Genomic DNA, 27,991 nt, shown 5'->3' on the forward strand with positions numbered 1-27,991 from the left:
TTGGGTTTATAATGTATAGAGACGTAAGATAAAACAATAATAACCCAGAATGTGTGTGGAGGTGGGGAAGAGCTATTCTGTACAAAGTTGTTAATTTTCCCATAAGAAAGTCAGTATTAACCTGAAGTACATTATGATAAAAAGACATATGGTGTAATCCCCAGAGAAACCCACCCAAACATTAACCAAATAATGTAGCTAAAATGTCAGAACTCTTAAAATGCTATACTAAAAAGATTTATTTAATACAAAAGAAGGAAGTAAAAGGGGAATAAAAGTCAAAAGAGATGAGATAAACAGAAAATACATAGGAAAATGGCAGACTTAAATACAACCGTATCAATAATTACATTAAATGTGAGTGAATTAAACACTCCAATCAAAAGGCAGAGACTTTCAGGCTGGATTTAGAAAAGAAAATAAACAAGGTCTGACCAAATACTGTCTCCAAAAGACACTCTTTAAATTCAAGGATTCGAATAAGTTGAAAGTCAAAGGATAGAAAAATATATACCATACAAACAATAAACAAAACAGAACTGGAGTAGCTATATATTGGCTATATATTAACATAAGACAAAATAGAATTCAAGGCAAAGGATATTACTAAAAACAAAAAGAGAAATTTCATACAAACAAAGGAAAATACAGCAGGAGAAAATAACACATAAAAATGTTATACATTGAACAGCAGAGCCATAAAATAAATGAAAAGACAAAAAAAGACAATTATATTTCTATAAACTAGCAACAAATGATTGGAAATAGATATTTTTTTTAAAATCTCTTCACAATAGTATCAAGACATTAAAACTCCAATAAGAGTAACTGATAAAACATGTTGGGAGATCAGCAAAGATGTAGAACACTTGGATAATACTATCGATCAACTTGACCAAATTGACACCTATAAAATATCCCACCCCAGAAAACAGCATGTTCCTTTCAGGAACATTCTCTAGTATAGTTCATATGCTGGACAATGAAATAAATCTTAACAAATTTAAAAGAAATCTAACCATACAAAGTATGTTCTCTGACCACAGTGGAATAAAATTAGAAATCAACAACAGAAAAATAAGTGGAAAATCACCTAAATAACCCATAGAGGAAGACACAAGGTAAATTAGAAAATATTTTCAAGTAAATGAAAATGAGGATAAAATAGATGAAAATTTGTGGCACAGCTAATGATCTAAACTTCCGCTTTATGAAACAAGACAAAAAAGAACACATAAAACTGAAAGCAAACAGAAGGAAATAAAAAATAACAGCAGAAATAAATGAAATAATATTTATTTAAAATAATAGAGAAAAATCAGTGAAACCAATGGAAAAACTAATAAAATTGATAAACCTCTAGCTAGGCTAATCAAGAAGAAAGAGATAAAACATAAATTACCAATAGAGAAATTTTTAAAAGAGACCATTTCTAAAGTTCCTAAAGACAATAAAAGGGTAAGAACTGTTATGTACAGTATGCCAATAAATTTGATAACTGAAATGAAATGAAGAAATTCCTTGAAAGACAAACTACCAAAGCTCATACAGAAAGAAATAGATAACCTGAATAGTTCTATATCTATTAATTAAATTGAAATTACAGTTTAAAACATTCCCACAAATAAAACTCCAGGCCCAGATGACTTCACTGGTGAATTCTACCAAACGTTTAAGTGAAAAATAATACCGATCCTACAAAAACTCTTTCAGAAACAGAGGAGGCGGGAATACTTCCCAATTCATTTTGTGATGCCAGTATCACCCCATTACCAAAGCCTGGCAAAGTCAAGAAAACTACAGAATAACTCTCATAAATATAAATACAAAACCCCTTTTTAAATATGAGCAAGTCAAATCCAGTTAACATAAAAAATAAAATACATGTTGACCGAGTAGAGTTTATCCAAAGAATGCAAAGTTCCCTTAATATTCAAAATTTAATGTAATGTACCATATTAGTAGAATAAAGAAGAAAAGCAACATGATTGTCTCAACAGCTGCAGACAAATCATGTGACAAAATCCAATGTTCATTTATGATAAAAATCTAACAAAGGGCATCTGCAAAAAGCACACAGGTAACATCATACTTGATGGTAAAAGACTGAGTGCTTTCTACCTAAGATTAGGAATGAGACAAGCATATCTGCTCTCACCATTTCTTGAAACAATTCACAGGAGGTCTTAGTGCAATATGGCAAGGAAAAAAATAAAAGAACAAATAGATGGGAAAGGAAGAAGTATCACTGTCTCTATTCACAGACAATTGAATGGGAACACAGAAAATCTTGAGGAATCTATAAAAGAAGTTACTCAAACTAATAAATGAGTTCAGCAAGGTCTCAATCTACAAGGTCAATGTAAAAACCAATTATATTTCTATAAACTAGCAACAAATGACTGGAAATAGGTATTTTTTTAAAATCTCTTCACAGTAGTATCAAGACATTAAAATTAGAAATATTTAACAAAATGTGTGTAAGACCTGGTCACTGAAAACTAAAAAAAAATATTGCTAAGAGAAACCAAATAAATAGAGAGATATACCATGCTCACGTATTGGAAGGCTCAATATTAAGATGACAATTCTTCACAAATTGATCTACGGGATTTGAAGCAATTCCAACCAAAATTCTAGTAAAGGAAATGAAAAGAACCTAGACTAGATAGAACAAGCTTTAAAAAGAACAGCAAGTTAAGGATTTACACTACCTGATTTTTTAGACCTACTATAAAGCTCCAGTCTGGGACTGACATAAGAAGAGACAAGTGGATCACTGAAAAAGAATGCGAGTCCAGAAATAGACCCATACTTAACATGATCAATTAATTTTCATCAAAGGTGCCAAGGTAATTCAATGGGGAAAGGATAGTCTTTTCAGTAAATAATGCTGGAACAACTGGATAATCACATGGAGAAAAGTAAATACTAACCCTCTCCTCACCTCATACTCAAAAATTAATTCAAAATGAATAATAGGTCTAAATGTAAGAGCTAAAATCCATAAAAGTTATATAAGAAAACACAGGGGAAAATATTTGTGAACTTAAGTCAGGCAAAGATTTCTTAGGACACAGCACAAACCATAAAAGAAAAAAACTGATAAAATAGAATTTCATCAAAATTTAAAACTTCTGATACTCAAAAAAGATACCATTAAGAAAATAAAAAGGCAAGCCACAGATTGGGAGAAAATATTTTCAAAGTATATCTCTGCAATGGACTTGTTTCCAAAATACATAAAAATCTCTTACAACTCCACAAGACAAGCAACCCAAGTGTTTAAAATGGGCAAAAGAGCTGAATAGTCACTTAACAAATGACAAAATTTGAACGGCCAAGAAGCATATGAAAAGATGCTCAGCAACACTGGTCATTAGGGAAAGGCAAATAAAAACCACACTGAGGTGCAAGACACACCCTCTAGGAAGACTGGCCAATACCAAATGTCAGCAAAGACGTAGAGCAACTGTGACTCTCACATTGCAGGGGAGAATGCAAAATGGTACAGTCACTTTAGAAAACAGTTTGGTAGCTTCTCAGAAAGGTAACTGCATGCCTATCATATGATCCAGCATTTCCACTCTTACTTACTCTGAAGAAATGAAAACAAATTTTTATATACAAATGTTCATAGCAGCTTTATTTTTAATAACCAAAAAAGTGAGAACAATCTGATTTCCATCAACAGGTGAATGGATAAACAACTTGTAGTATATCCTCACAATGAAATACTCCCTCAGCAAAAACCAAAACAAAACAACAAAACCATCAGGTTAAATGAAAAGAAACCAAACATAGAAGAGTGCTCACAGCATGATTTCTTTAAATGATATTCTAGACAAAACAAAACTATAAAGACAGAAAGTAGATCCTGGGACTGGAAATGACTGCGAAGACTCAAGAGCAAACTTTTTGGTATAATGGAAATATTCAAAAACTTGATTGTCATGGTAAACAACTTTATAAATAAAATTCATCCAGCTGTACACTAAAAATGGGTAAATTTTATGGGATATGAATTACACATCAATAAAGTTACTCTTTTTTTCTTTTCCTTTGTGATTTAAATCCTTAGAGGTAGTTTTCATTATTGCACTAATAAATACATATGGTATTTTTTAAAGGCTAAATGTTGAGCCTTTAAATGAAGAGCAAATCACAACAATTTTAATCTATTTGAGTTTGTTTCTCATGATGGGTCTCCATCCAGCCATTTGCTCTTTGTATAATTCTTCATAAATTTCTGTCTTCCTTCCAATAAACTGCTTCTTCTCAAACCAAGCCATTTGTTCTTCCCTTCCATCCCAACTCCTCCAATGTATACTCCAGATCTCCAGTTCTATTGTTAAAGTACTCTACACTTCCCTGTATCTTCAAACTTTTCACTGGAGAGTAATCACACCTCCTAGTCATTAAATTAAAGAGCATTTCCCTAGGACACTTCTTGGCCCTACAGTCATCTCAAAGCAGGGAATGAGATCTCCACATTCCACACACTTGGAAGAGTCCAGCATTGGGGTTGATGTCTTCACCACTCCTCAAAGCCACTTCTGGACCATTCTTCCTCTACACCTCTTATAAAAGGCTTGCTCATATGAGGCTTAAATCAACAATACCACATTCTCCCATGTACTTCTCAACTGCCTACCTCTTCAGTCACTTTTCCCTCCTTCATTAACTAAGACTTTATAGAACTTTATCAGTCCTCCTCACCACCTCAAAGCCTGCCATTCAACAATCTGATCTCTCTATTCTTGGCCTCATTATTACCATTCTCATTATTTGTTTAAAGTAAGTCTTCCCTGCTAGACTAACCTCCATGAGGATGAAGGCCAGAGCTGTTTTGTTTACTGCAAAATCCCTAACATATAACATAGTGTATACTCCTACTTAAATAAGATTTTTTTTTTTTTTTTCCATCCACACTAAATGCAAAACAATGGGAGCTACTAGCAGGCCTGTGTTCCAATATGACCTTTATACAAGAGAACCAACAAGGACAAAGTGTCTGGAAATCATAAAGAAAAATAGTCAAATAAAGAATGTTCTAGCCAGAGAAAAGTACTTGTTGGATAAGAAAAACTAAGGGAAATGGATAGCTATCTCAAAATATAGGAAGGCCAAGCATACAGAAAGGTAAGGCTGACAATTCTGAGACTTGAGATGAGAAAACCACTACTAATTAGTGGCTTCACTTAATGCTCTTGGGCCTCTGCTTTCTCAACCATAAATTAAGAGCTGGACTAGATAATCTCCTTTTGTGTTGTAAACATTCTATTTCATGTCTGATAGTACTACGGAATGTAAAAAGTAGACCAATAAGGGTGTCATAAGAAGGTAATTGGAGGACCTAGAGCTGCCAAGATATGAACAAAGTTACCTTATAAAAAATATACTCTAAGAATACTAGAAGATCTAGCAGAGCTTCATAAACATTTGGACTGGATCAGGGGTCAGCAAACTATGACCCTTGGGGCAGCAGCTGTTTGTGTGAATAGAGTTTTACTGGAATGTAGCCATACTCATTTCATTTATGTATTGTTTATGGCTGTTTCCCTGGTACAATGAGAGTTTAATAGTAGTGAAAGCAATTATATGGCCCAGAAAGCCTAAAATTACTCTCTGGCCACTTAAAAAGTATGCCAACCCCGGACCAAATGATCTATAAAGTCCATTTAACACTGCTTAATATACATCAGAGATGAAAAAAGTTGCTCTTAAGCAGAGGTTAAGGATAAAATGGGGCAGTGGGGGCAGGGGAGACCAGATCAAATATATAATCTCAATTCACCTTCTTGTGATTACAAGTTTCTTTCTCTAGGCTAGCAGATGGCTCATCTAGTCACTGAAACCTTCTATTACAAAAGCACACAAGATAAAACAAGCATTAGAGATTTAACACTCACCTGCCTTCTTTAACTTTTTCTGCATTTCCTCGACATATGTAGTATTCAATGTAACCATCACTGCAGTTGATTTTTGACCAATCTGGGTTGCAAACATCCAAGAAGTGAGGCCGCAGTCTGCCTATCGAATACTTAGCAATATCAGTCAGAGACTGACTAGCAGCTGCACCAAATAAAAATGTTCCAACAGCTTTGTAAATAGTGGCTATGTAGTTATTCCTGATAAAGCAATTTGAGTGCAAGAGGTTAAAGTAAACAGACAGGGTTTCTCCAAGAATCATCTGAAAAAGAAACAGAAAAATAATTTGTTACAGAAACCAGGCACTTTAAATAAAACAAAAAGTAATGGTAAATCACAATAACAATCTTTGTTTTAAAACATTCTTTCTTTTTTTCCTTTTGCTTTACAAATGGAGGGTCCATTTAGGATATCAAATTCTGCAACACAAAAAAGGTGTCAAATCAATTGGGGATAATATTTACAAAGCAATGGCTGAGCCAAATAAATTTCAGTCTACTTGAAACAACAACTTTTTTTTTTTTTCTGGTATTCAAATAAACTGAGTTTTAACACAATGATGCATCCTGAAGGATAAAACCATGGTTTGTTTAAAGAACACAAACTTCCAAAATCAGAATATCCTCTATATAAATACTTCTATACAACAGTCTTCATTTTTCTCAAACAGTCCTTTGATTCAAAGACATCCTCATGTTAAAAAAGGATAAAATCATTTCAGGAAGTAAAAAATCTAATTAAAAAGCAGGGTTTAACACTGTGCCAAAGAGTGTAGAAGGCAGAGATCAGCTGGCAGGGCGGGCTGTCCCTCCTGCCTTTCCAGCAGACCTTAAAACAGGCTTCTTTGAGCAGGTCTCATTACAAGACCAAAAAAATACTGGGTGCTTCCCCCTCCCCAAAAAAACATTTCAAGTGAGACTTCCCTCTATTTATTTTTCACTGACTTTTCACTTACAAAATTGAAGTTAAATCCTCTTCAAAAGCAAACCCTAAGTTAAACCACGGACTATAATTAAGAGTATAATTATATAAATATGCTTTCATCAGTTGTAACAAATGTACCAACCAATGCAAGGTGTTAATAATAGGGTGGTACATGGGGAATTCTATGTTTTATGCATGGTTGTTCTGTAAACCGACACCTTCTCTAATTTAAAAAATTTGAAAAGCTTATTTTGTGAACTTTCCCAGATTCGAGTAGTGTTGCGCGCGAAGATTTTCAAGAGAAAAAGGAGTTTAAGATAGTTTCAAAGAAATAGATACAAATAATAAAATAATTTATCTGGACCACACCAGTGTAATGAGTTTAAAGGTATAAAAAGCTCTCCAAATGCTTTACAAGTTCACAGATCAATATCCTGAAAAATTCAAAGAATACTGAATAGCAACATTATAAAAATATTATATTTGCTGATGAAATAAGCCATATACTCTTGCTGTCTGGGACCAAAATAAACACTTTTACAGAGAACAGTCTGCTAGTTAATTTGTGTTTGAGGGAGGATATATTAGTAATGAACTTTCACTTACGATACATACTAGGTACCCTGCTTCATGAAAAATTTACATAAACAATTTTACAAAGCATTCAAACATTTCCATTTAGTGAGGATTAACTGACATCAGGGTAAGGCTTGCCAAGGGTGAAATAAATGTTTGCCTCCTGAAAAGGATTTCAAGAAGAACCTGATACCAAAAATTCTTTCCTCATCTGACTCAGCGGCTCCTAGAATTTCATAATTAGATTATAACTCTGACAACTCGTTACAAAAGTAAAGACGATTTCTTAATTGCTGAATAGAATTAACCAGAGTCACTCAAACTCTGGTTCTTGCCACTGATGACAGAAAGTCAGCTCGATAGGAACACTGGGAGCACTGGCAAGGTTAAAGGGATAACCAAATGGGTTGCCTCTTGGATAAAAAGCGAACTCTTAGTTTTAACAAATTAGTCTCGCAGACATATAGTCCTCAATACAGTCTTTAACGTGAATGAATTAACCAGGTCATTTTCTGAGAATTGGTCTTCCAGGAGAGGAAAGACATGTGTACTTCCAGGAATGCCACACCCTCCAACAATTCTGCTTAGGGTTCTCCCTGACTGCCTCCAGTGGCTTTATATTAATGTATATATTGCCCCAGGCCATGAAAATGTCCCAGCAACCTCTCTGATAACTAGCCAGAAAGGATTTCTGTAACATCTCATTATGAAGTTGATCTTTGATAATTAAAAACATATACCAAATATATCAATCAACCACAATTTTAGCAGCTGAAACTTCCACATCTCAGCTCTTCTTTTGGCTTAAGCACTCAGCTGTTTCCCAGCAACTACTGAGCTTTAGAAATCTTCCTGTCATAATAATCATTGTTTAGTCCCTCAAATTCTGGTTCTTGCCACTGATGACAGGAAGTCAGCTCAATAGAAACATTCAGAGCACTGGCAAGGTTAAAGGCTGATCTACAGAAGTAGTGCAAGCTGAAACCCAACCCTCAGTGCTGGGGCGGGTGACATACTAGAGCCGACAAATGTCAGGTAAACTTATGCCATTTTTTATTTTGTGCTCCCTCTTTATTCAGAGTAATAGAGAACAGAGAAGTTCTAAATCAATTATTCTAAATTAAACGTAGGGATGTCTATGTGTTTGACCTACACGAAACATCCATATTCTTTTGTTTAATTTTAACCTCTCAGCTTGCCCTTTGGGTCATTTATGCCAATTCTTAGCCGTTGATAAGACCACACCTAAGCCAACTGTGGCCTAATCCTAGAACAGAGATGTCTTGTATTAGAGTCTAAGGATATGATAAGTTGTTAAAGAACTATACACAATACATTTGAGAGAACAGGACAGAATACTTATGAAGATCAGTTACCTTAATCATTAAGATAATTACCTTAATCATTGTGATTCAACCTTTTTAAACCCATGTCCCATAGTATTCTCTCACTATCTCCTTTTATCTCCAGCAACCAAGATGATTTTATGTCTTTACACCATTCCTATAGTTATGTATCTTCCACTTAGGACCCACCTTCCCCAAAGAATAGTCTAAAATCACTTCCACATTTCTACATCACCCATTCCCTCCTACATATCTCTGACTGCTGCCATTTCCCTTATTCTGCAGCTTTCTCAAAAGTTGCTTGTCTCATCAGATACAACAGATTTTTATGAACCCTCATTTACCTTAACTTCTCAATAGTATTGACATCACTGACCATTTCCTCCTTATTTAAATTTTCCCTCTACTTGCTAAGAAACAGTACTAATCCCAGTTCTTTACCAGTCTCCCTGAATCAATCATATACTTGTGGATCACTTGCAAGTCATGTCAAAGACCTAGTGTGAAGTCTGAATCACAGTACTAATTTTTTAAAGAAATTATTTACTTCCTAGTAAATAAAATTAAATGTACACTAGTCTAACCAAGTATTGCCTGAAAGAAGCCAAGTTAACAAATAAACTGGAATTATTTTAAATTAGTAAATAAACCCACTGCCATAAGCAATGTTTATTTTGTTGATACTATTGATAGGAAAATAGTACCTTTATATATAGTGCCTTTAAAAAGTCTGTTCTTTTTTAGGAAACCTATGCTTGCCCTTTGATTCAATGTAAAGATAACCCTTCTCACAGGCTATGGCCCAACAGTCAAAAATTTCAAGTTAATGAAATCTAACTAATGAATTTTTGCTAAAGAAGCAGGATTTGCACATCCACACACAGTGCCCAGCAATCAGCACATGCTTTGCTGCAGTCTTCCATTCTGTTAGTGGATTTCTATAGTTTTGCTTGTGCAGCATCCTTTTTACTGAGGAAAAAAAAAAAAAAGTAGATTTGAAAGACAAGCATATTTCCAGCAGTGTTTGAGTACTTGAAGAATCTTGTATGGAATCAGCTACTACTGCAACTAAAAGACCGAATAAAAATTTTATATTTACGTAGTCAGCAATCTCTCAGAAACATATATACTTACAGAAAGAAAAAGAAAAAAACCCTCCTACGACTCTCCTTAATGGAAGAATCATAAGTTTGGCTTCCTTTCTTTTCATAGTAAAAACTCAGTGTAAGGATTCGTCTAGATAAAAGGGAAGGGATTCATTGATTTCTTGAAACATCACTCTATAGTGTAGGAGTGTCACTATTACTATATATAATTACATACTGCATAGTTGCATTTAGGTGAACACCTATCAAGCACTTATGACATGCCAGGCTCCATGCCAGGCTCTGAGGATACCAAGATGAACAAGGCACCAACTCCAACTTCAAGAGGCAGACAAGCTTGTAAAATAAACGTCTGTAAAGCAGAGGTTTTCTTTTATTATGTACCATAAATTGTAATTTGATTAACTTTCATGGCTTATGAGGTTCTGTGATCATTCTTGTATAAGACATTAAACTTTCTAAATGGAAAGTTTTAAAAAAAAAAAAAACTCCCAAAGCAGGCAAGATATATGTGCTGTCACCTTGTTGGCCTCTCTCCTATATAGGACCGTACTTTTTACTTTTAGCTAACATAAAACTTGTTTTAAGGTTACAAGTTATGGGGCACAAAATTGTTGAATTAAATTATAGATGTCTGAGTCAAGAAATTACGAAGTCCATCTAGTCCAATCACTGAAGTCTTCTCCCTATAGTCATTCATATCCTCTATATATTTCTACCTGAAATATTAGAAAACAACAGTTATTACTGTGGTTCAAGACTTGGAATAGTGTTCAGCACCAGTTAAAATTCTTTCATGTTCACTGCCAATTACATTCAGAACTGTGGCTTTTTCCTCCTGTTTACAGCATTATTTTTAAATGCTCCAAAGAAAACATGGGCTAAATGAAGTTTTAACTTTTGTTGCCAATTTTTCTTTTCTAGACCCCAGCATTAAAGAGAGCAGATAGAGACACATGGACACAGTAATTTCTTATAAAATAATAATTGTAGGTATAGAGTTTGCTAGGAACGTGCTGATAAAACATTCAACTACTGCACAATTATTGAAACAATAGCAAATTAGAACTCTAAAAATAAAAGTGACATGAAAGTTTAGCATAAAACTTACACATATGCAATAAAGTTCTTCTAATTACACATTGTTATTCTTTTGGCTCACTTAAAACAGTTGCGATTATCTTGATTAAGTAACACCTTCAATTAAAGCTATAAAAAAAAACACATTGCGCTGGAGGGTTATCTATTTAATCATCAACAGATTTACACAAAATTAAACCAATTGCCCAAAACTGATAAACTTGTAAAAGTGGATATAACTTACAACGATAATACTGAATGGAATGATTATTCCACCTAATAACGCATAAGGTATGGTGTCTTCTTTGTAAGGGTACTTGATGGACTCATCATTACAGAATACTCCACGTTGGAAGGGGGTATGCCTTGAAGTAAGAATTGCAAAAGGCAATCCAGCTAGCAAAAGGAATAAATGAAAATATCATTAAGAAAGAAATATCAAAACTAATCAATGGTAATAATTATTCCAGAGACTGTTTAAAAATGCATTTGCCATGAAAATAAATGAGCACATGTAAAAAGGAAATGCAGCAATGCATGCAACAGTAAATTAGAAAGATTACAGTGTAGGGTAAAGCTCTTTTCTACAGGAAACAAAGCTTCCAGTTCTCTAACGACCAATTTAACTAAGAGCATCCTCTTCCCTTTGTTTCTGTCCAAATACACTAAACGGATTTTGGAAAAATCTCTTCTCATGCACTTGTCATTTCATCACAAGGTTTTCAATGCTATTTCCAAATCATTTGTCACTGGCATTGCTTCCAAAAGGAAAACAACATTTTGCCATTCCCCATTTTGTCCCTATACTACTACCTACCATGTATGGACAGATCATGGTCACTGGCTAAGATATCAGGATATCTACTAAAGATTTATTCACTCATTTCTGTACTGTCTACAGCAGGTTTGGAGCTGCTATGAAAAGAAGTCTGAACTTAAACCAAGTTTCTAAAGAAAAGATGGCCAATAGAGTCTAACACAAGAGTACCTAACATACAGCTCTCTGTTTTCATCATTAATATTTTCTTAAAGATCATGTCTCACATTTCCTAAAATGTCTCTTTTGCCTAAAGGTTAATTTTAGGAATTCAGGTCTCTTTTGCTTCACTTTACTTGGCTTACTGATTTATACTGAAGCATACTGACTAGTAATACTTTGTAAAAAGAGATATAGTTTGGTAGAAACCTTCAACATGAAGTACTCTTCAAGACTTATCCAAGTATGAATGGCTCTTTCCATAATGACCCATTTTCCCAGGAAGCTAACATACTCACCACATGTTCAAGTATTATTTTTCCTTGAAGCACCAAGTTGTGATGACCATTTATAGTTCTCATTAATTTCACTAAAGCCCTAAGGGCTGAATGACAACCAAGCCTCTGCCACTCTGCCTGAGTGTATATACCACTAATATCAAATTTGTTCAATCTACAAGCACCAACTGAAAAGGAGAAACACATGAAGTCACATTTTTTTCATTCGTAGTTCTTTCATTTGTCATGTTGTTTTTCATTTAGACAATGATTACAGGTACCAAAGTTTATTTCCTTATTTGTGTTAATAGCTGTCAATCATTTACAAGTCTCTAAGGTGCTCACAATGTTACCAAACCCTAAAAAATTCAAATAGAATTGACTTTGCTAACTGTTCCCTACTACCTCTCATATCTGAATCCAGACTATTTAATTCAGCAAATTGTTTGCATTCTGAAGAATGAGGAGAAATGTCCCAGCCTTCGATACAAATACCAGTGCTGCTGCACAACTTCAGAAGATTCACACAACCCTTCTACACTTATCATTACCTATAATGGAGGTAAATACTTAGCACTATGATTTCAGTTGTTGCCTGCCCTATACATAACTAAGTGCTTAACCTTCAACTAATAACTATACTCTAATCAAATGAGTAAATTAATTTTGTATTCACAAAGAACTACTACTTCTATAATTCATTTTACTAGTAAAACTGTATACAAAATAATGGAAGCTGTCACTAACACTGCGTCTTTCTGAAGTGGAAGAATTTTTCAATAAACATGCTTCTTTTGGAATAAGAAAAAATATTTATTACAGAAGTTAAATTCACATATATATGACTAGTGTCTGAAATTCACTAGGTTTTGTGTTCTTATTCTCAGAGAAAGTTCTTATAAATAGATCCAAATAAACTGAAAAATGTTAACATACATATCCATTATTTTTAAGGTTTTTTCCTTGACCACAAAAACCATATTAGAAATTATTCTTAGATTTAGAAAAAAGTTTGTGGGTATTTTTTAGGCTAGGAGGGGAACAAAATAAAATCACAGAAAAGTTTAATTATTCCATTAAAAAGCAGTAATAGTCAAGTCAACAAATACTGAGTGAATCCATTGTACAAGGACTTCTGTTAGGTGCTACCAGGAATATAAAGTTGAATAAGGCACAGTATGAAATTATATTATGGCAGAAAATAAATGTAGTTACAAAGAGCTATGAGGATTCAAGAGGGAACAAGAGCTGGTGAGACTCTAAATGGTGATATCCAATAAACTGTTTGTTGTAGAGTCAGAATTTCAGGCAAAGGGGTCTTGGATAGAGAAGGAGATTTGGGGGTATAAAGGATCTCTGAGACCACAAAAGTGAAAGACATTGTTCAGGATGAATATGAAGTGAAAAGAAGTAAGCCATGAAGGAACAAGACGGTGAAATACAGAGGAACAGCAATATTAAAAGAATGAGCAGAGAAGGAAGATCCACAGAGGTAGACTTGGGTGTGGTGAGGGAAGGTCAGGAGAGGGTAGTGTCACCAAAGCCAAGTGAGAAGAGAGCATTTCCGGAGGAGGAGATTGGTTCACAGTGTCCATGTTGGTCCAAAGGGTTTTCAACTGCCAGTCTTAGAAAAAGTGGTTTTAATAAGGAAGAAGGGGGATGGAAACTAGACCACAGAGGTTTTAGTAAGAAATAGTAAGAAAATAAGCATGAATCTGCCACAAATGCACAATATTCTTTTGAGAGTTTAAGAAAAGAAACTGCATCACAGAATGCCTTAGAAATTTTAAATTCCTTAGAGTAGCCAATATTCACGATCTTTCATATAAGCCCATGAGATATCATTACCTGCCAATTCATTTTCACTAATTACCTAAACCTGAATATTGACCTCCAAAAGGGGAAAGTTGGGGTGGGGTGAACAATAGGTTGTTCACTGACCCACTTGACGTTCAAAAAGATGAGCTAGTCCAGGGTCTTGTTCATGAAATTTTGGAATTGGAACAAAGACTGAATCAGCCAGAACTGGTAAGTGGCTTCTTTCACTTAGCATGCTTTTGAAGTTCACAATGTTGTGGCATGCATTTTGATCCTTTTTATTATTGAATGGTATTCTATTTTATTTATACACCACATTTTGTTTATCCACTCACCAGTTAGTGGACATTTAGACTGTTTTCAGTTTGGGGCTACTATGATTACTGCTATTACGAACAGTCACATACAAGTTTTTGTGTGGATACAAGTTTTCATTTGTAATGGGTAGATACCTAGGAGAGGAACTGCTGAGCCATGTGGAAACAGCCCAATTGTTTTCCAAAATGGCTGCACCATTTTACATTCCCACATTCCCCTTTTCAATGTACGGACTAGTCACAATTAGCTGGTTTAAAAATCAGATTCTCTTCATAGTCAAGTCAAACTTAGTCACAAAACCCACCCAAAAATAAATACAGCCTTCTATCTTCTACCATTGAATATTTATAATGGTTCAAAAGAGGCCATGTAATGTGGTAATTCATCTCATCCACAAAGTAAATACCAGAAGAATACTTCTTCATCCTTTACCAGAGATACGAAAAGATAACATAAGAACATGGTCACACCACATTTTCTTTAACTTCCTCCACAAATACTCAGAGTATTGGAACAGAAATATAAATACTGACAAAACTGAGTTAGACACTTCAGTGGACCAAGATGGCAAAATAAGACACAACAGGGTGCTGTTCCCCAATAGAATCATTGAACAAGTAAGAAAAACTGGAAGATCCATCTCCCTCAACATTGGAAAAGAATTAAAAGGTTGCAATAACTGGGCAAGAGACAAATCAAGGAAATGCAGCTTTAAAAATGTTCCTAGCATTAAAGGAAATGTGTCCAAACTTAAGGGGTAGCTCTTCGCCTTCTTCCCTCCTCTTTTCCTTTCTTCGCTCCACTTGTCCCTTATACCTTCTCTGCCTACAAACTGGACTGAGATGGGTATAGGGATTGGAAAGAAGAGACTACAGAGCAGAATACTGCAGAGCATGTGGACGGAAAAGTCTCCGTGCACCTTGGTGAATGCCTCCATTACGGAAACATTTAATTGCTTCTTCAGCTATAGCCCAGACTGCTGGAAACACTCTCAGTACCTGTGCCTCCAGATGTACATTTACTTGACTTCTTCCAAGGAAAAGTACCTTCTCTAGCACACCAAAGAGACAATGAAAATCAATCAGAAGTGCTCCTATATACCCAAGTGTGGAAAAAACTGAAGAATCCACGTCCCTGGCAAATGCTGTCATCGAAAACTTCAAGAAGTACCAACACTTCTCCTGCTATTCTGACCCAGAAGGAAACTAGAAAAGTGTCATCCTAACCAAACTCTACAGTTCCAACATGCTGTTCCAGTCACTCTTTTCGCCAACATGTATGATGGCTGGGGGTGTGGTGATCATTGCCATGATGAAATGCACAGAGTACCTCTCCCTGCTCTGTGAGAAAATCCAAAGGATCAACAGTTAAAAGCAAAAATGGTTGAGATTCTTTTATTTAAAGCTAAATACTGTTTTCTTTCATTCTTCACCAAAGAACCTTAAGTTTGTAATGTGCAGTCTGTTTTGAGTTCCTTAATATATTCTTACACATAGAGCAATAATACAAAAGCTGTTATATCTGCAAGCATGATGTCTTTATCATTCAGAAGGAAAAATAATTTTGTGTGTGTTAGTGGGTATTTTCATTTTCTTGTTTTGATATTGGAACTAGTACTTCCTTCTCATGTTGCACCAAAATAGGGTTGAGTTATTTATTTGCCAAGCTTTGGGAGGAATGTAGACAATATTAATGTGATAAGGTCTGTGTTCTGAGTTAGATCTCTTGAAGACACTGCAGCAATATTTTTCATTATTCACTGTTTACTAAAGCTGCAGACAACTTTTTTTTCTTTTCTTACTTTAAACTGAGCCCTATAGCAAGTAAAGGGACCACATTTCCTAACTAAAGGGTGTTTTCCTTGTATTTTTACTATATTACTGTAAAGAAGGGAGGAAATCCAGCCAGCTACTTTTCTTTTATTATTTTTTACTCATAACTTTAGATTTTTTAACTGACTTCAAAATAAAACTACAATGTTTTCATTAACCAATTCTATAATTTCTTCCTGTAATTTAAACAGAAAATGAACAGAGCCCTTTTCCATTTAAGACCCTGCTATTGTGTGAGAAGATGACATTTATAAGAGTGTCATTACCTATGAACTGACGGAATGTTGGTGGATGCTCCATTACAATCCAGGAAAGTCTATGTTACTAAGACATTTGCTGAAATCCTTATTTGATTTCAAATAAACAATTAGGTGGGGATATTAATGTCCTACTCACTGGTCAAGACTGATGGACTCTTTTCAAACGGGTAAATCTATTGTGGTGTATTAATATGTTGGAATATTGCTCTTTGGGAATTTATGTTTAAGCTAATGAACGTGAAGTCTCTTCTGACAGGTGTTCTCTGTAAGAATTTTAAAGCTATGTGCACAGTATACTTGTCTCTTTCACATGTTTTATTTCTCTATTTTCAATTCCCTTTTTGTTGTTATATTTTATACAAAGAACAGACCTTTTTCCCAAAGACATACTTGAACTGAATAACAGATTTAAAGCAAGCCTTTGTTCACATTGCCATTTACTTATTGTATTTGGGGGCAATGTGAAGGATTAATAAACAAATCTTTCCATCTTTTACTTAATATCAATACTAAAAGGAGAAGACAAACATCTATCATCTATATTTAAGTACCTTTTTGTAATGTTGTATCAAAAATTTTTAGGTATTGCGAAATGTTACAAATCATACTTGTGGAATGAATGGTAAAACTAATTGGATGAAGTGGAAATTAATCTGCAATACTGTAACTCATAATTCATAAGCAAATAAATCCCAATGGTATAATTGGGATTCCAAATGTGTAATTAATTTTTTTTTTAAATCCATTAAATCAGCAAAGTTTGAATACCTCTTGCTCTGAGCTGATAAGCCTATGGTTGTCTGAAAATCCATGATCTACTATCTTCAAAGGTACTTTAAAGACTGTAATGGGGGGCAAGATGGCAGACTGGTGAGCTGTAAGTTTTAGTTACTCCTCCAGGAAAGTAGGTAGAAAGCCAGGAACTGCGTGGACTGGACACCACAGAGCAATCTGTCTTTCGGCATACTTCATACAACACTCATGAAAATGTCGAACTGCTGAAATCAGCGAAATCTCCCAATACAGAAAGCTTCAAAGAATTGCAATTTGGGCACGTCAAGCCAAGAGCAGAACTAAGAGAGCTCTGAGACAAAAGGCAATAATCCAGTGGCTGAGAAAATTCACTAAACACCACAACTTCCCAAGAAAAGGGGGGTGTCCGCTCACAGCCACCATCCTGGTGGACAGGAAACACTCCTGCCCATCGCCAGCCCCACAGCCCAGAGCTGCCCCAGACAACCCAGTGTGACGGAAGTGTTTCAAATAACAGGCACACACCACAAAACTGGGCGTGGACATTAGCCTTCCCTGCAACCTCAGCTGATTGTCCCAGAGTTGGGAAGGTGGAGCAGTGTGAATTAACAAAGCCCCATTCAGCCATCATTTGAGCAGACTGGGAGCCTCCCTACACAGCCCAGCAGCCCAGAACTGCCCTGGGGGGCACTCACCTGTGACATAGCACAGTCATCCCTCAACAGAGGACCCGGGGTGCACAGCCTGGAAGAGGGGCCCACTTGCAAGTCTCAGGAGCCATACGCCAATACCAAGGACTTGTGGGTCAGTGGCAGAGGCAAACTGTGGCAGGAATGAACTGAAGGATTAGACTATTGCAGCAGCTTTAAAACTCTAGGATCATCAGGGAGATTTGATTGTTAGGGCCACCCCCCCTCCCTGACTGCCCAGAAACACGCCACACATACAGGGCAGGCAACACCAACTACACACGCAAGCTTGGTACATCAATTGGGCCCCACAAGACTCACTCCCCCACTCACCAAAAAGGCTAAGCAGGGGAGAACTGGCTTGTGGAGAACAGGTGGCTCGTGGACGCCACCTGCTGGTTAGTTAGAGAAAGTGTACTCCACGAAGCTGTAGATCTGACAAATTAGAGACAAACCCTAAAAGAACCCTATCAAGTTCAGCAAATGCCACGAGGCCAAAAACAACAGAAAATTATAAAGCATATGAAAAAACCAGACAATATGGATAACCCAAGCCCAAGCACCCAAATCAAAAGACCAGAAGAGACACAGCACCTAGAGCAGCTACTCAAAGAACTAAAGATGAACAATGAGACCATAGTACGGGATATAAAGGAAATCAAGAAGACTCTAGAAGAGCATAAAGAAGACATTGCAAGACTAAATAAAAAAAATGGACAATCTTATGGAAATTAAAGAAACTGTTGACCAAATTAAAAAGATTCTGTACACTCATAGTACAAGACTAGAGGAAGTTGAACAACGAATCAGTGACCTGGAAGATGACAGAATGGAAAATGAAAGCATAAAAGAAAGAATGGGGAAAAAAATTGAAAAAATCGAAATGGACCTCAGGGATATGACAGATAATATGAAACGTCCAAATATAAGACTCATTGGTGTCCCAGAAGGGGAAGAAAAGGGTAAAGGTCTAGGAAGAGTATTCAAAGAAATTGTTGGGGAAAACTTCCCAAATCTTCTAAACAACATAAATACACAAATCATAAATGCTCAGCGAACTCCAAATAGAATAAATCCAAATAAACCCACTCCGAGACATATACTGATCACACTGTCAAACACAGAAGAGAAGGAGCAAGTTCTGAAAGTAGCAAGAGAAAAGCAATTCACCACATACAAAGGAAACAGCATAAGACTAAGTAGTGACTACTCAGCAGCCACCATGGAGGCAAGAAGGCAGTGGCACAATATATTTAAAATTCTGAGTGAGAAAAATTTCCAGCCAAGAATACTTTATCCAGCAAAGCTCTCCTTCAAATTTGAGGGAGAGCTTAAATTTTTCACAGACAAACAAATGCTGAGAGAATTTGCTAACAAGAGACCTGCCCTACTGGAGATACTCAAGGGAGCCCTACAGACAGAGAAACAAAGAAAGGACAGAGAGACTTGGAGAAAGGTTCAGTACTAAAGAGATTCGGTATGGGTACAATAAAGGATATTAATAGAGAGAGGGAAAAATATGGCAAACATAAACCAAAGGATAAGATGGCCGATTCAAGAAATGCCTTCACGGTTATAACATTGAATGTAAATGGATTAAACTCCCCAATTAAAAGATATAGATTTGCAGAATGGATCAAAAAAAATGAACCATCAATATGTTGCATACAAGAGACTCATCTTAGACACAGGGACACAAAGAAACTGAAAGTGAAAGGATGGAAAAAAATATTTCATGCAAGCTACAGCCAAAAGAAAGCAGGTGTAGCAATATTAATCTCAGATAAAATAGACTTCAAATGCAGGGATGTTTTGAGAGACAAAGAAGGCCACTACATACTAATAAAAGGGGCAATTCAGCAAGAAAAAATAACAATCGTAAATGTCTATGCACCCAATCAAGGTGCCACAAAATACATGAGAGAAACACTGGCAAAACTAAAGGAAGTAATTGATGTTTCCACAATAATTGTGGGAGACTTCAACACATCACTCTCTCCTATAGATAGATCAACCAGACAGAAGACCAATAAGGAAATTGAAAACCTAAACAATCTGATAAATGAATTAGATTTAACAGACATCTACAGGACATTACATCCCAAATCACCAGGATACACATACTTTTCTAGTGCTCACGGAACTTTCTCCAGAATAGATCATATGCTGGGACATAAAACAAGCCTCAATAAATTTAAAAAGATTGAAATTATTCAAAGCACATTCTCTGACCACAATGGAATACAATTAGAAGTCAATAACCATCAGAGACTTAGAAAATTCACAAATACCTGGAGGTTAAACAACACACTCCTAAACAATCAGTGGGTTAAAGAAGAAATAGCAAGAGAAATTGCTAAATATATAGAGACGAATGAAAATGAGAACACAACAGACCAAAACCTATGGGATGCAGCAAAAGCAGTGCTAAGGGGGAAATTTATAGCACTAAACGCATATATTAAAAAGGAAGAAAGAGCCAAAATCAAAGAACTAATGGATCAACTGAAGAAGCTAGAAAATGAACAGCAAACCAATCCTAAACCAAGTAGAAGAAAAGAAATAACAAGGATTAAAGCAGAAATAAATGACATAGAGAACAAAAAAACAATAGAGAGGATAAATATCACCAAAAGTTGGTTCTTTGAGAAGATCAACAAGATTGACAAGCCCCTAGCTAGACTGACAAAATCAAAAAGAGAGAAGACCCATATAAACAAAATAATGAATGAAAAAGGTGACATAACTGCAGATCCTGAAGAAATTAAAAAAATTATAAGAGGATATTATGAACAACTGTATGGCAACAAACTGGATAATGTAGAAGAAATGGACAATTTCCTGGAAACATATGAACAACCTAGACTGACCAGAGAAGAAATAGAAGACCTCAACCAACCCATCACAAGCAAAGAGATCCAATCAGTCATCAAAAATCTTCCCACAAATAAATGCCCAGGGCCAGATGGCTTCACAGGGGAATTCTACCAAACTTTCCAGAAAGAACTGACACCAATCTTACTCAAACTCTTTCAAAACATTGAAGAAAAGGGAACACTACCTAACTCATTTTATGAAGCTAACATCAATCTAATACCAAAACCCGGCAAAGATGCTACAAAAAAGGAAAACTACCGGCCAATCTCCCTAATGAATACAGATGCAAAAATCCTCAACAAAATACTTGCAAATCGAATCCAAAGACACATTAAAAAAATCATACACCATGACCAAGTGGGGTTCATTCCAGGCATGCAAGGATGGTTCAACATAAGAAAAACAATCAATGTATTACAACACATTAAAAACTCGAAAGGGAAAAATCAATTGATCATCTCAATACATGCTGAAAAAGCATTTGACAAAATCCAACATCCCTTTTTGATAAAAACACTTCAAAAGGTAGGAATTGAAGGAAACTTCCTCAACATGATAAAGAGCATACATGAAAAACCCACAGCCAGCATAGTACTCAATGGTGAGAGACTGAAAGCCTTCCCTCTAAGATCAGGAACAAGACAAGGATGCCCGCTGTCACCACTGTTATTCAACATTGTGCTGGAAGTGCTAGCCAGGGCAATCTGGCAAGACAAAGAAATAAAAGGCATCCAAATTGGAAAAGAAGAAGTAAAACTGTCATTGTTTGCAGATGATATGATCTTATATCTAGAAAACCCTGAGAAATCAACGATACAGCTACTAGAGCTAATAAACAAATTTAGCAAAGTAGCGGGATACAAGATTAATGCACATAAGTCAGTAATGTTTCTATATGCTAGAAATGAACAAACTGAAGAGACACTCAAGAAAAAGATACCATTTTCAATAGCAACTAAAAAAATCAAGTACCTAGGAATCAACTTAACCAAAGATGTAAAAGACCTATACAAAGAAAACTACATAACTCTACTAAAAGAAATAGAAGGGGACCTTAAAAGATAGAAAAATATTCCATGTTCATGGATAGGAAGGCTAAATGTCATTAAGATGTCAATTCTACCCAAACTCATCTACAGATTCAATGCAATCCCAATCAAAATTCCAACAACCTACTTTGCAGACCTGGAAAAGCTAGTTATCAAATTTATTTGGAAAGGGAAGATGCCTCGAATTGCTAAAGACACTCTAAAAAAGAAAAACGAAGTGGGAGGACTTACACTCCCTGACTTTGAAGCTTATTATAAAGCCACAGTTGCCAAAACAGCATGGTACTGGCACAAAGATAGACATATAGATCAATGGAATCATATTGAGAATTCAGAGATAGACCCTCAGATCTATGGCCGACTGATCTTTGATAAGGCCCCTAAAGTCACTGAACTGAGCCATAATGGTCTTTTCAACAAACGGGACTGGGAGAGTTGGATATCCATATCCAAAAGAATGAAAGAGGACCCCTACCTCACCCCCTACACAAAAATTGACTCAAAATGGACCAAAGATCTCAATATAAAAGAAAGTACCATAAAACTCCTAGAAGATAATGTAGGAAAACATCTTCAAGACCTTGTATTAGGCGGCCACTTCCTAGACTTTACACCCAAAGCACAAGCAACAAAAGAGAAAATAGATAAATGGGAACTCCTCAAGCTTAGAAGTTTCTGCACCTCAAAGGAATTTCTCAAAAAGGTAAAGAGGCAGCCAACTCAATGGGAAAAAATTTTTGGAAACCATGTATCTGACAAAAGACTGATATCCTGCATATACAAAGAAATCCTACAACTCAATGACAATAGTACAGACGGCCCAATTATAAAATGGGCAAAAGATATGAAAAGACAGTTCTCTGAAGAGGAAATACAAATGGCCAAGAAACACATGAAAATATGTTCAGCTTCACTAGCTATTAGAGAGATGCAAATTAAGACCACAATGAGATACCATCTAACACCGGTTAGAATGGCTGCCATTAAACAAACAGGAAACTACAAATGCTGGAGGGGATGTGGAAAAATTGGAACTCTTATTCATTGTTGGTAGGACTGTATAATGGTTCAGCCACTCTGGAAGTCAGTCTGGCAGTTCCTTAGAAAACTAGATATAGAGCTACCATTTGATCCAGCGATTGCACTTCTCGGTATATACCCGGAAGATCGGAAAGCAGTGACACGAACAGATATCTGCACGCCAATGTTCATAGCAGCATTATTCACAATTGCCAAGAGATGGAAACAACCCAAATGTCCTTCAACAGATGAGTGGATAAATAAAATGTGGTATATACACACGATGGAATACTACGCGGCAGTAAGAAGGAACGATCTCGTGAAACATATGACAACATGGATGAACCTTGAAGACATAATGCTGAGCGAAATAAGTCAGGCACAAAAAGAGAAATATTATATGCTACCACTAATGTGAACTTTGAAAAATGTAAAACAAATGGTTTATAATGTAGAATGTAGGGGAACTAGCAGTAGAGAGCAATTAAGGAAGGGGGAACAATAATCCAAGAAGAACAGATAAGCTATTTAACGTTCTGGGGATGCCCAGAAATAACTACGGTCTGTTAATTTCTGATGGATATAGTAGGAACAAGTTCACAGAAATGTTGCTATATTATGTAACTTTCTTGGGGTAAAGTAGGAACATGTTGGAAGTTAAGCAGTTATCTTAGGTTAGTTGTCTTTTTCTTACTCCCTTGTTATGGTCTCTTTGAAATGTTCTTTTATTGTATGTTTGTTTTCTTTTTAACTTTTTTTTTCATACAGTTGATTTAAAAAAGAAGGGAAAGTTAAAAAAAAAAAAAAACAAGGAAAAAAAAAAAAGATGTAGTGCCCCCTTGAGGAGCCTGTGGAGAATGCAGGGGTATTCGCCTACCCCACCTCCATGGTTGCTAACATGACCACAGACATAGGGGACTGGTGGTTTGATGGGGTGAGCCCTCTACCACAGGTTTTACCCTTGGGAAGACGGTTGCTGCAAAGGAGAGGCTAGGCCTCCCTATGGTTGTGCCTAAGAGCCTCCTCCCGAATGCCTCTTTGTTGCTCAGATGTGGCCCTGTCTCTCTAGCTAAGCCAACTTGAAAGGTGAAATCACTGCCCACCCCCCTCCGTGGGATCAGACACCCAGGGGAGTGAATCTCCCTGGCAACGTGGAATACGACTCCCGGGGAGGAATGTAGACCTGGCATCGTGGGACGGAGAACATCTTCTTGACCAAAAGGGGGATGTGAAAGGAAATGAAATAAGCTTCAGTGGCAGAGAGATTCCAAAAGGAGCCGAGAGGTCACTCTGGTGGGCACTCTTATGCACACCTTAGACAACCTTTTTTAGGTTCTAAAGAATTTGGGTAGCTGGTGGTGGATACCTGAAACTATCAAACTACAACCCAGAACCCATGAATCTCGAAGACAGTTGTATAAAAATGTAGCTTATGAGGGGTGACAATGGGATTGGGAAAGCCATAAGGACCACACTCCACTTTGTCTAGTTTATGGATGGATGAGTAGAAAAATAGGGGAAGGAAACAAACAGACAAAGGTACCCAGTGTTCTTTTTTACTTCAATTGCTCTTTTTGACTCTAATTATTATTCTTGTTATTTTTGTGTGTGTGCTAATGAAGGTGTCAGGGATTGATTTGGGTGATGAATGTACCACTATGTAATGGTACTGTAAACAATCGAAAGTACGATTTGTTTTGTATGACTGCGTGGTATGTGAATATATCTCAATAAAATGAAGATTTAAAAAAAAAAAGAAGGGAAAGTTAAAAAAAAAAAAAAGAAAAACAAGGAAAAAAAAAAAAAGATGTAGTGCCCCCTTGAGGAGCCTGTGGAGAATGCACGGGTATTCGCCTACCCCACCTCCATGGTTGCTAACATGACCACAGACATAGGGGACTGGTGGTTTGATGGGTTGAGCCCTCTACCATAAGTTTTACCCTTGGGAAGACAGTTGCTGCAAAGGAGAGGCTAGGCCTCCCTATATTTGTGCCTAAGAGTCTCCTCCTGAATGCCTCTTTGTTGCTCAGATGTGGCCCTCTCTCTCTGGATAAGCCAACTTGAAAGGTGAAATCACTGCCCTCCCCCCTACGTGGGATCAGACACCCAGGGGAGTGACTCTCCCTGGCAACGTGGAATATGACTCCCGGGGAGGAATGTAGACCCGTCATCGTGGGACGGAGAACATCTTCTTGACCAAAAGAGGGATGTGAAAGGAAATGAAATAAGCTTCAGTGGCAGAGAGATTCCAAAACGAGCCGAGAGGTCACTCTGGTGGGCACTCTTATGCACACCTTAGACAACCTTTTTTAGGTTCTAAAGAATTGGGGTAGCTGGTGGTGGATACCTGAAACTATCAAACTACAACCCAGAACCCATGAATCTCGAAGACAGTTGTATAAAAATATAGCTTATGCGGGGTGACAATGGGATTGGGAAAGCCATAAGGACCACACTCCACTTTGTCTAGTTTATGGATGGATGTGTAGAAAAATAGGGGAAGGAAACAAACAGACAAAGGTACCCAGTGTTCTTTTTTACTTCAATTGCTCTTTTTCACTCTAATTATTATTCTTGTTATTTTTGTGTGTGTGCTAATGAAGGTGTCAGGGATTGATTTAGGTGATGAATGTACAAGTATGTAATGGTACTGTAAACAATCGAAAGTATGATTTGCTTTGTATGACTGCGTGGTATGTGAATATATCTCAATAAAATGATGATAAAAAAAAAAGAGTGTAATGAAAGTTCCCTTTTTTTTCACACAATTTTGTGAACATTTGGAAAATACGATGGAAGAAACCGTTCCTTCTCCACCTTAAGGACGTAATTGTGTAGATAACAGACAAATATTTGTGATGATGGAGCTGAAAACTTGTGATTGTTAATGTTCTTTGGGCTTCCCTTCAAGTGATTCAAGAATGAAACATATGTGAGTGAAATTAAAAAAAACCTTAGGGGTAGATAGGCCAAGGACTAAAATGCCAGAAGTAACACTTTAAAATATTAAGGTGTACAGTGTGCAACAAAAGATTACAAGACAAACAAAGGAAGAGGAAATGACAGCCCAACCAAAAGAATAAGATAAAAATCCATAAACCACCAATGAAGAAGACCAGACTTTGGACATATGGTGCAAAGACTTACAAAAAATGATCCTCAGTGTGCCCAAGGAGATAAAAGAAAACATGGTGAAAGAAGTAAAGAATAGCAGGAAAATGATGAAGGAACAATGTGAGAATCTCAATAAAGAGGAAGGTATTTTTTAAAACAACCAATCAGAAATATTGGTGTTAAAGACCAGAATAACTGAAATGAAAATTTCCCTAGAAGGTTTCAAGAGCAGAGGAGAGCTGACAGAAATGAGAAACAGTGAACTCTAAGACAAGACAATTGAAATGATTCAGCTGAGGAGCAGAAAGAAAAAAGAATGAGAAAAGTAAACAGAGCCTGAAAGACCCGTGAGACACCATCAAGCCTACCAATAAATGCATTATGGGAGTCTCAGATGGAGAAGAAACAGAGAAAGGGGCAGAAGGTATAGTCAAAAAAAAATGGCATAAAGCTTCTCAAATTTAACAAAAGACATGAAAATATACCATCAAGAACTCCAACAAACCCCAAATAGAATAAACTCAAAAGAGAACCACACCCAGACACATAGTAGTCAAACTGTCAAAAGCCAAGGACAGACTGCAAGAGAAAAGAACATGTTATGTTCAAGGGAGTCCCAATAAGATTAAGTGCCAACTTCTCATGAGAAATCACAGAGGGAAGATGGCAGCAGGATGAAATATTTAAAGTGCTGGAGGAATACAACTGCCAAGCAAAAATTTTATATCTGGAGAAACTCTTTCAAAAATGAGACTCCCTCAGCCTGAGAGGCCACAGCTATTGCAAGTAGTAGCAGTGCAGGGACGGTGGCCGTGGGTGCGGCCACAGATGTGAATGCGGTGAGGGAGACCATGGACATTCTGCTTGAGATTTCAAGAATTCTGAATACTGGCTTACAGACGGAAACTCTGTCTTTTTGGTATGGCTTTTTGAACAAGAATTAACCCAGAAGCTTTATAATCAATTGTTAAGGAACTTTGCAAGGCCACCAAAGGCTGCTGAAAATATAAAGTTGACTTTCTAGAGAAATCTTTAAGAGATATGCCAAGCCTGCAAGAGAATTTGAAGATTACACTGTAGTTAAGAATATCGAATGAAATTACTGCAAGCAGCAGTACAAAAATATTTTCCTTTTTAAAAGAATTATAAAACCACAGCTTTATAAATCAGTGGAAAGTGGCTTCAGAGAGAACTATCAAATGTGTTTACTTCACATCTTATTCATTTTTAATGGCCCTAATGCTTTGACATTGCTGTGTTAATATTTATGTATTCCTTATTTATAGCTCTGATAGATTTAATTTTCTAAGCCTATCTATCAAATATGCACATCTGCTGTGCCTGGTTGAAAGTCTAAGGAACCCATCAGTAGTGATGTAGTAGTTACAACTTGTTTGACATTTCCATTATAAATTTTAATTTTAAATTGTTTATACATAATAACTGTGGATTTAAGTTGTTTGGGGCTAAAAGTTAACAGAATTTCAGCCACCATTTGTGAATTTCTATTTGGATACATAACAGAATTTTTTTTATAAGAGCACAAAAAGCATTTCTTGTGATATCCTTAATGAAGAATAGTTTTACAAACATAAAGTCTGCCCAGCAGTTAATGTGATCCTGACCATTTTTAAATGGAAAACTAAAACTTTTAGAAACCTAGATTTTAAAACTAATGAAAATATCTAACTTAGTATTATTTGTAATTTGATTTATTTAAGCCTAATGAGAATGTTTTACTTTCTAAGTTTTATGCCCTATAAATGAAGGCCTAAAAAATAATTTATAAAATGAAACATAGCCAATGTGCAAAATTCCTTTTTTATTTTATTACATAAAAGTAATTTGATATTTGTAACCACATATCTGATAAGGGTTTGATATCCAGTATACATAAAGAAATCCTACAACTCAACAATAAAAAGACAAACAACCCAACCATAACATGGGCAAAATACATGAATAGACATTTCTCCAAAGAGGAGCACATAAAAAGCACATGAAAAGATCTTCACCTTCATTAGCTATTAGGGAAATGCACATC

At 36.1% G+C, this 27,991-nt stretch overlaps 1 protein-coding gene and 1 pseudogene across 2 annotated transcripts in view; one reads left to right on the forward strand and one right to left on the reverse strand.

Annotated features, from left to right (window-relative positions):
* Window positions 1-27,991, reverse strand: part of PLPP1 (phospholipid phosphatase 1) — a 164,882-nt gene that overhangs the window by 54,847 nt on the left and 82,044 nt on the right. The window contains exons 2-3 of one of the 2 annotated variants that reach the window (XM_037798853.1): window positions 11,208-11,359; window positions 5,913-6,193 (exon numbers count right to left, since the gene is read on the reverse strand). In XM_037798853.1, the coding sequence (XP_037654781.1) occupies window positions 5,913-6,193; window positions 11,208-11,359 (433 nt within the window). The remainder of the gene's footprint in view (window positions 1-5,912; window positions 6,194-11,207; window positions 11,360-27,991) is intronic. The other variant, XM_037798852.1, reaches the window with a different exon arrangement.
* LOC119506521 lies at window positions 15,196-15,805 on the forward strand (annotated as a pseudogene).

Source organism: Choloepus didactylus, chromosome 11, assembly GCF_015220235.1.
Source record: "Choloepus didactylus isolate mChoDid1 chromosome 11, mChoDid1.pri, whole genome shotgun sequence".
Taxonomy (NCBI): Eukaryota; Metazoa; Chordata; class Mammalia; order Pilosa; family Megalonychidae; genus Choloepus; species Choloepus didactylus.